Source organism: Lolium perenne, chromosome 6 (genome assembly GCF_019359855.2).
Source record: "Lolium perenne isolate Kyuss_39 chromosome 6, Kyuss_2.0, whole genome shotgun sequence".
NCBI classification, from domain to species: Eukaryota; Viridiplantae; Streptophyta; class Magnoliopsida; order Poales; family Poaceae; genus Lolium; species Lolium perenne.
In genome coordinates this window covers 131,941,766-131,951,631 of record NC_067249.2, presented here as the reverse complement: position 1 = coordinate 131,951,631, position 9,866 = coordinate 131,941,766, and the positions used below count along the sequence as shown (strand labels likewise).

Genomic DNA, 9,866 nt, shown 5'->3' with positions numbered 1-9,866 from the left:
TTGACATTGAACCATATGAACGGATGAGTCCTCTTGTTGATGTTGATCAAAGTGTGCCTCCCGCATTTGCTGTTTTTCTCGCCAAGCGTCAAGAAGCCCGATACTCCAATAGTCATCACCAACTGCAAGATGATCTAGTGGAGCATTTGTGGATTCTCAAAAGCGGCGTGCTTGTTTGTTTCTTTGTCATTGTGGTTTAAACTTTTAAATTTATATGGTTTGATGAACCTAAATTATTTGTATGCTATGTTGAACTTGTTGAATGATATCCAATATTTGTTTAAGTTGTAATAAATTATCACAATTTATTTGTTATTTAAATTTAAATTATATATAAAATTATATTGAGAGCGTCGTATAAGGTGCACGGCTGGACGCCAGCGTGTTCCCATTTTTATTTTTCGTCAGCGCTCCTATACAATCCCTAAAACAAGTGTGTTGGATGCATACCTGGCCAACGGGCCGTGCCGGCCCGACACTGGCCGCCCCAGCTTCACGTGCCTAGCCCGGCCCGGCACGGAGACGACCCGTGAGCTAGCGGGCCATGCCGGCCCGGCCCACGTGCCCCGGCACGACACATAACTTAGGCGGACTGGCACGGTGACCCGTTTGGCACGCGAGCCTGGGAATCACTAACAAGATCCCTAAAAAATTCCGCCGAATGCCTTGTGTATCAGCAAACGTTTCGCTGGCCGGTGGTTAGGTGGTCGCTCGGAATGGTGTAGATCACGTGGACCGCTGTACACCGACCTGGTCGGCATGTACGGGGCACCGCACACCCCAGCGACCATGTCGGTGGGTTGGGCCGCGGCCCATTAAGGTTAGGTACGTTTTTTTTGCTCTTTCTTTTCTGTTAATATTTTTCTTTTTCAATATCTAACTATTAATATTTTTTTTCACAGAACAAAATTTCAAAATATGTTTAGATTTAAAATTTTCAAAATTTTAAAAATGTTTAGATTTTGATTTAATTTTTTCAAAATTTGAACATTTTCGGATATGGACATAATTTAAATTTGTACATTTTTTTAAAATTTGTAAAATATTTTTTCCAAAAAATAACATTTTTAGTTATGAACATTTTTTGAATTTGAACATTTTTCCAAATTTGAACGCTTTATATATTTGAATGGATTTCAAATTTGAACGCTTTTATAATTTGAACAATTTTCAAATTTGAACGGATTTCAAATTTGAACGCTTTTATAATTTGAACATTTTTTGTATTTGAACGGTTTTCAAATTTGAACAGTTTTCAAATTTGAACGTTTTTAAAATTTGGACATTTTTTAAATTTTGAACAATTTTCAATTTCGATTTTTTTCTAAATTTGAACTATTTTAAAACTTGAAAAAAATAAAAATAAATAGAAAAGAAGCAAAACGAAATAAGAAAAAGAAACCGAAAACTAAAAATAAAAAAGAAAAAGAAAAAAGAAACAGAAAATAGAAAAAATAGGCGAACTAGGCCGACTAGTGCGGCCCATACTGCGCGCGGGGGGTGTGTGGCGCGCGGTAGCGGCCGACCTGGTCGGTGTATAGGATTTGCCTAGATCACGAGTTCGATCCCCCATAGCCCCTGTTTTGCTGAATATTTCGTAGATTGTTTACGTGCTCACGATCGCGTGCCCTCACGGGCCATACGCCTAACGGGCCGTGCCGGGTAGCACACGTGCCGCGACCGCCGGCCCAGGCACGACATCTCACGGGCCGGGCTTTGCCCATGACGGGCTTTTTTCGTGTGCTGCGGGTCGGCACGCCAAAGCCCGGCCCGTTGGCCAGGTATGGTTGGATGCCGTATGGGAAAGACGAGTGGAGATGCTCTCATCATCCTACGGATTTGGACGATTTGATCGTACGACTACTGAGTTCTAATCCCTGGACTAGTCCAGGCAGCATCGGCGTCGTCGTCGTTTTCCTTGTTGAAGGTGTTGCTTGGTATGCGGCGATTCAGACTGCTAGGAGCGTGGTGGTACTGTTCCGGAGGGCGCAGCGGTTGCGAGTTGTTTTCGTGTTCGTTGCTCAGCCGTAGTCGGCATTTGTTTCTCTTATCTTTCTTTTTCTATATGTTTGGGCTTGTTTGTGCTGCGATCCCAGCAAGCTTGTTGTATCTTGGTTACTATATTAATATAGCGGGGCGAAAACCTATTTGGAGGAGTTCTAATCCCTTGGGACACCCAGCAGTTTCCCTACAAAAAGAACTACACCGGTTAGTCAAACTGTGAAATGCTTATCAGTTTTTCTGAAATTCCTAAACTACCCTCATCTAAACCTAGCTTTCTCCGGCCCAGCCCGACCGGTCTCCCCAACTACCTTCTCCTTCCGAGACACGGCGGCGCGCCCGACCAACGCAGCAACGCGCCGCGCCGGTGGTGCCTCCTTCCCGCCGGTCCGTTCTCCCTCTGATTCCCTCGCTCCGCCGCGCTCTTCCCTGCTCGGCCACCGCGCCCCTGCCCAGCTCCACGAGCATTGTAGTAACAACAAGAGCAACAAGCAATCTCCTCGCGTATATGTCCCGCATGTCATAGACTCAGCGCCCACCCCCACCTCCCAGAACGAGATTCTTTGCTTTGCCCCTCCCCTTCCCCCAAGTCCGGCGGAAACCAACCCGTCGCCGGCGCCATGGCCGGAGGAAGCAGCCTGACCGCGGCGTCGGAGCTCGCCGTGTTATTCGTCTTCCGTCCCGTGCTCGCCGTCGCTTTCGTCCTCTCCTTCATCCTCCTCAGTATGGCAGCCTGCCCGCTCCTTCTTTCTCCGCTTGGGTTTCCTGATTGAGATCGTTCGTCTTGTCAATTGGTGAGTCCCAGGTTGGTACGTGGCGTGGAGGACGGTGTTGGTGCACGTCCCGCTCGTGCAGGAGATCGCCGGACTGCGCCGCAAGAAGCCCGTCAAGCCCAAGCCCCTCAACCGCGGTCGCATCGCCAGGTTCTACGAGTCGCAAGCACAGAGGTGAAGGCTCTAACGCCAAATTTCCTTTTTTGTTTGTTTGCGCATTTGGATGTGTTGCTGTCCAGTTCTCAGGGGCGAATCTAGAAAAATTTGGGGATGGGGTCTATAAAGCTATGCACATCAAACTAATATAATGCAGGATTATACCACACCATCTACTATACCATGATATGATATACCGCTGAAAGACAATATAAGCAACAACAGTGTGTAATGATATAGTTGTAGTTACATTTATAAAGACATGACATACCATTTATATGATGTGCTAAATCCACTTGTTCACATATATTAGTGGGAAACTGAAGTCGCAACTCGCACAAAATGACTCCCAGGCCTCATTTGTAGCATCCTGGATTATGGAGGCAATAAGCAAAACCTGTTTATATTCACAAAATTTGCATGTACTCCCTCCGTTCCATGATGGTTGTAGTGCTTTTAGTTTAAATGTGAACTAAAACCACGACAAGAATTATGGAACAGTGGGAGTAATTAATTCAAGAAAGGAGAAGTATTGATAACCATAAACATGTGATTGGACTCATTCACACTTCACAATTTTCATTCTCGGCTTTTCACTTATTTTTTTAAAGCATTCAATCACAACATCTTTAGACAGTGGAAAGCATATCTTTGTAAACAACTCACATGAGACAATTACTCATTTACTGTTCACCGTTTCATCCCGCAACATACTTTTTTGACAATATTTGTTGCTGAGAAGCATCTCTACACAGACCTGTGGCAACCAGCAAATTAGCACCCGTTTTAGCAATTGATAGACCAAAAGAAAAGATACATACTTATTTGTGTCCAGCGACGATGTAGCAAGATCACCAATGCCACTCAAATCACCAAATCTTAAGTGCTTACGGAAGGATGGCTTCATGACTAGGTAGGTTTGAATAAAAATCCATCCGTCAGGCCATGACCTAGGAGTGAATTGTGCTTGTGCTAACTTTCCGCCGGCAGTGCTTGTCGTCAGTCAGGGCGTCGGCTCGTCGCCACAGGTGGCCTGTCTCTGACCTGTAACACTCTCGACCCTGCACATCGTGGGGTCCCACTATGACATGCTGGGGAATTGAGATTTCACGCTGAGGATTTGAGATTTTTTTAGGAGCCGCGGCGCTCGACGCACGTGATCAAGCTATAAGCTTTGTGCTGTGATTTTATCCAGGAAGCTAGCGATTTGCAGTTTGGCCCCCTCGATCCATAAAAAATGGACCTAAATAATTATACACTGCTCCATGGGCCCATTGCCTTCCATTGAGTTGTTGACTTAGTAAAAGGGAAAACGATTAAATCTGGAGGCTGGCTGGTGCTTGTGACTTGTACAATTGGGACGAGATGGAGTCAGTCGAATGTTCGGGCTGGGTTCAGTGACAGAATTTAAACGAACTTCTTTAAGGTTACATGGAATGCATTGGTGTCAGCTGCATCCAATGCGTGTATGGCAGCTCCGTCCCTGCCAATTGTGCGTCAATTCACTCATTCACCCACTTTTGATCAGTTCTACCCAAAGATTTAGTATTTCAGTGTACGTCTGAGATAGTTGTGCAGTTGTAGATTAGCTTGTTTTATTCATGGTTAAGCAGGTTAGCTATCAGTTTTGACACATCCGATGTAGTCATACCTGTGCTGTAGATTGTAGATTATGTCGCATATTCATTGTTTACTGTATGCTGATGTCAGGTATCGAGTATATGACTATTATAGTTTTGGTGTGATTGAATTTATCTGTGAAATATTTTCCTGTATTCATGGTTAGGCAGCTTAGCTATCAGTTCACATCTGATGTACTCATACTTGTGTTGTAGATTGTAGATTATGCTGTGTATTAGTTGTTTGCTGTATTTTGATGTCGGGTATCGAGTATATGACAGCTATTTCAGTTTTGGTGTGATTGAATTTATCTGTGAAATATTTTCCTACACTACCTATTGCTTACTTGTTGTCTTGACATTAGCTGTCTCCTTCTCTGGGACTGAACAACTGTCTTTCAGTTTGAGCTTTTTCCGGTGCAGATAACGGTGAATTGGTCCAATAGGTCAACCTGATCTGCGAGTGCAGGAAGCAGTTTTTTTTGGGGTTTATACCAGCCAGAGCATGGCTTATAAGGGTGAAGGTAGCCACTTCCTATAAGGGCATCTCCAGCGGCGCGACGCATTTTGATGTCCGCGAGCGTCCGTTTGCGTCGCGCTGCAGACGCAGAAATGACCGTTTTTGTCCGCGCGTCCGTTTGCGTCTGGGGTCTGCTCCAGCGGGGCGACGCATTTTTTTTTTTTTCATTTCTTCCCTCTTCTCCATTTAAACATAGTTTCAAATATAACATTTTAAAACATGATTTTACACAAACTAACACATAGTTAGGCACATGGTTTACACAAACTAACACATAGTTTGAACCATGGTTGACACAAATATAAAATTTTAAAAAATAGAAGCCAGTTGTGTTGATTTCCGTATGTTCGCTGCCAAGGAAGAACATTCGAGGGCACACCCAATCACCCAAATTGGAAAATCCAGCGGGAGGAGACGGTGCCCTTGTTGGTTCTACCGAGGAAGAACAGACAGAGACCTTCACTCTGCGGCCGTGCGGCCTATAGCTGATTCGCTGCAAAGAAAGAACACTCGACGTTCTAACTATCGGTGTCGGAGCCGGAGTCGTCGGTGTGGTAGTGCCTGCGGCAGGCTGTGTCGTCGAACACCTTGACGATCATCTCGCCGTCCCCCTCGTAGAGGAAGGTGAGCTGGCAGCCGGGCTCGAGGTCGAGGTCACGGGCGAACTTGTCCCACCCCGTGTGCAGGTACATCTTGCCCTGCCCGTCGAACAGGACCTCCACGGTCCAGCGGCAGAAGTTGCAGCTGGCCTCCTGTAGCTGCAAGTGCGCCGGCTCGACGCCGTCGACGAACTTGTCCGGTAGCCGCTTGATGGCGAGTGGGTCGTCGTCGATGCGGAGGAGGAACTCGAAGCAGCGCTCCTCTTGCGAGGACGAGGAGGGCGTAGGCGACGGCGAGCGTGGGGCCGTAGCTGCTCCACCACGGCGGCCCCTGCCCCGGCCACGGGGGCGCCCAGGGCCGCGGCCTCGACCGCCTCGCCGGCCACCAGGACCGGCCATGGACTTCCTCGCGGGCTTGGCTACGTCGCAGGAACACCTAGGCGGCGCTACGGTCGAGCTTTGTGGTGGCTAGCTAGGGTTTCTTTGGAGGAGTGGATGAGGAAGAAGAACGCGCGCCCCCTTGATATAGGCCGGCGGCATGCGGTGGGCTGCGGGACGCGTGGCGTCGCCATTAACCTGGTTGGCGGAGGTGGGCGGCCGCTCGGCAGCGAGGCATCGTCGCCATTAGTGGCGCGGTGTCCGAGCGATGCGGCGACGCAGCTTTGCGATCGGCGCGCGTTTGAGAAGACGCATCGACGCGGGGAGTCGCCCGAGCGGGCCAGCGAAACGATGCGGCGACGCAGCTTTGCGATCGGCGGCGCGTTTGAGAAGACGCATCGACAACGGGGTCGCCGCCGGGCGGGCAACCCGAACCGCCCGCCACACACGCGCGGACGTTACCGGACGGCCGCCGCGACCAAAACCTGGCGCATATTTGGGCCAGGTTTGCGTCGCGGCGGACGGGCCGGTCACTTTGCGTCGCCCCGCTGGAACAGGCCCCGGACGCATTTCCGGTCACGGCGGACGAAAACGGTCGCTGAGCGACCGTTTGCGTCGCGCCGCTGGAGATGCCCTATAAGGCTAGATTTTTAAGGGGGAGACTGGAGAGGACCCCAAAACCACTTATAAGCCTGTGTTGCTCTATTGTTGGGCCCAGATGCTGTTGTAGTAGGCCCATGGCTCAACAGGGGTAGGAACATGGGTTTAGCGTCCCAGGGGTTGTATAACACTCTGTTCACCTGAAATTGATATGTTATAGACTAGGGTATCTTCTAAAGATATCTGAAGGCGGCGTTACTTGCACATTTGTGGTCCTTGTGTTACCGCTTTTATGCATACCACAAATTTATGTGTCTAAAACTCATGTCAAGTCCAGTCACTGATGCTAAAGTAAAGTTGTGCGTTCCAGTTCAAAGAAAAATCCAGTTCAGTAAATGGAATATCTGATTGGAAATTTTTGCACATTTGCCACACTTAAATGCACATTTGCCACATTGGCCACCACATGTCAGTGACATATGGTGTGGCAAATATGCAAATTGCAAAATAAGGTGTTGCAAATGTGCAAATCTCCTCCCGGCTACTCTTTCGTACCTGCATTTCAGAACTGTAGTCACTAATAAAAAAAGGAAATTATTTAATGGTTGGCACTGCAAATACATGCAGCCATATTGTTTCAGTTTTTTTACTTCTTTTCTACGAAATTCGTTGGAATGGTTTTGAAGGGTAGATGATTGAAGAAAATAACTTAAACATCCATAAAGGCCACTTTGTGCATATCATAATAAATCTGAGTTATGATTATAAGTACCTTTCAATTCTTTTATATTTTTATCACTATTGATGGCAAGTTGTACATGATAAGCATGATTTGCACTTTAGATATATTACCTGTACAGGAAAGGCTATCGGTGAAATTATTATGATGTATTATATATATGCTAGTATGTAGTATCTGAGTTAGTTAATAATAAAAGTTTGACCAGATTTTTTTACTTCATATTTTAGTTTCATGCGTAGACTGACATCAGGAATTACAATACTTTTCAGTTGTAAGTTAATAGCATTCCCTAATCTCGGTAACTGAAGAATGCTTCGAACAGAAGAGCGATACATCATTGTTTTGCTAAATGGTGTCAAATTTGTTGATATTATGTGAGCAATCCGTAGGTAGCTGCCATGAAAACCAGTTTGATATCAAATGTTAGATTATACTTTTGTGGGCTGTTGTTAAGAGTTGCTTAGGCTTCGTGGGGAATTATTTCATGCTTGGTCTTTAGAAAACCCAGACAAGAAGCTAGCTGAAATTGTGTGCTTTGGTATGTTACTGAGTGCTGCATTCCTTTCCGATTTCTCCCTGTAAGTTCACAATGTATTGTTCTTACCTGTAAAAGTTATATATATAAAGAAGTAGACAAGTAATAGGAATGCTTTCTAGAAAACCCTGGTTCTTCAGTGTCGCGCTCTTTTGAGATATACCCCAACCATTTCAAATCGTATCGTGCTCACTTGCAGAAGTTATATTTATATGACATCTGGACAAGATAGCTGCGTTCTTTACATAGTATATAGCTTGCTAACCATCTGGGATTTTGGAAAACACTTGGACTAGTTTAATATCTCTTTTTTTGTTTGCTTTGTGCACTAACATGAAGATGGCTGTTTCATATTCGTTGACAGGAACAGTAAATCAGAAGGGACCTCTTAAGGAATAATCTTTGGCACCCCTTTTAAAGAAGCTACTTCAGTCCGCAGCATCTGAAACCCTCATTAAACTTTGTACATCCAATGTAATGACAGATCTTCTCTTTTAGGGGCAGATATCTACACATTAGCTCCCAGCCCCAAAGTACACAATTATGTATCCACTGTATATTGCACCTTGTAAAGTTGAGGGTCTTATAATACTAGGTTGTACATATAGATGTATAGTGGAATAAAGAGAATAATAACCAGTGTACCATATGTTCTACAAAGTTGTCCTTGCTGAGATCTAATCATTGACTCATAATGGCATTCCGAAAGATGAAGATTGCTTTTATCTGATGTGATTATGCCACTCATTCTTTCTGCTTTGCTGATCAATGATCGTCCATTCAATCATTGGGTGATTCCCTTGAGGGAGGATGCGGATCTAACCTAACCTAACCTGGCAAAGAAGGAAACCATGCGTCCCTTACAAACAAACCGTGACCAAGAACATTTGCCCGAAAGCCACTCCCTTTTTGGTATTCTATTATTGAAATCCATATTTTATCAGAACTAATGAGCTGCTCATCCTTAAACAGTACAAGTATGCACGATTACGCAACAGAAGGGGTTGACATAAACAAAGGCAGTCACCGATCTCTCCATTTGCTTTCTGCTAAAAGAGCGATGCAAAACGCTTCCATCTTAAGAAATGAGAAGGCTGGAATGATGGGTGATTCGACCTCAGGTAGCCGTGCTTCTCCCAGCGGCACAAAGTGAAGCTGCAGACACCTTTCTTATTGTGCAATCCTCCCCCCCTGATCACCTTATATCCTACTGAAAAGCACGACGGCGACGAGGATCGAGGTCGTACCAGTCGCCGTCATTGAAAATCGCTTCGTCGGTGTTTTCAGGGACCTAGTGGGCGTGGGTGTGGGCGCCATGATTAGCGAATTTTGAGCATTATGGAGATTCCAAGGTAATCTTCGGTGACCGTGGTGGATTCGGCGGCTCCAGATTTCGGTAAGATTTCCTGGCTCATTTCTACAAGAAAATCAAAGGTCGCTGAGCTGAGTTGTAGCGTGAGTGAAAGAGTGACCCATGACCCATCATGCAAAAGGCACCAAAAAAGAGCAGAGTTCTCAGGGTGTAAAAACAATACTTTTTTTTTGCTTAAAATGATTCAGGTGGCAGTTTTCCAAAAAGGTAAGTATAAAAGATGAAGAAAGAGCACACTCGTGGGATCTCACGGGGAGACATCACTGGCTTAGTCGCTAGGAGTGAAAGTAAAAAAAGAATTCCTAAAAGGTCATTCTTGACTTATCTATCGGTCCATCTTAAAGCTTGCATATGTAATGTAAGACATGTCCTCTTCAACTCTTTTATGGATCAGAAGCAATGGTAGTTATTTATATATACGAAATTGTCAATACGAGTCACCTGCAGGAAGGTCTCCCTAGATTCATTGTACCCATCATATGTGCATCTTTCTCGAATCTGGTGCAAGGAAAGAAAGGACTCAACAGCGAGAGGTGCTGCACTATTAATACCTCAGCCACACCTTTGATGT

At 45.6% G+C, this 9,866-nt stretch overlaps 1 protein-coding gene across 2 annotated transcripts; it reads left to right on the top strand.

The window, feature by feature from the left end:
- Positions 1 to 2,276: 2,276 nt before the first annotated feature.
- On the top strand, positions 2,277 to 8,648 carry LOC127334518 (uncharacterized). Of its 2 annotated transcripts, none has more exons than XM_051360995.1 (3): positions 2,277 to 2,724; positions 2,807 to 2,948; positions 8,294 to 8,648. In XM_051360995.1, exons 1-3 carry the CDS (start codon positions 2,622 to 2,624, stop codon positions 8,313 to 8,315), a joined length of 267 nt encoding a protein of 88 aa, XP_051216955.1. In that variant the 5' UTR covers positions 2,277 to 2,621; the 3' UTR covers positions 8,316 to 8,648. The 2 variants fall into 2 exon arrangements, with proteins under 2 accessions (XP_051216955.1, XP_051216954.1); XM_051360994.2 differs by having other exon boundaries at positions 2,279 to 2,724; positions 8,288 to 8,648.
- Positions 8,649 to 9,866: the final 1,218 nt, after the last annotated feature.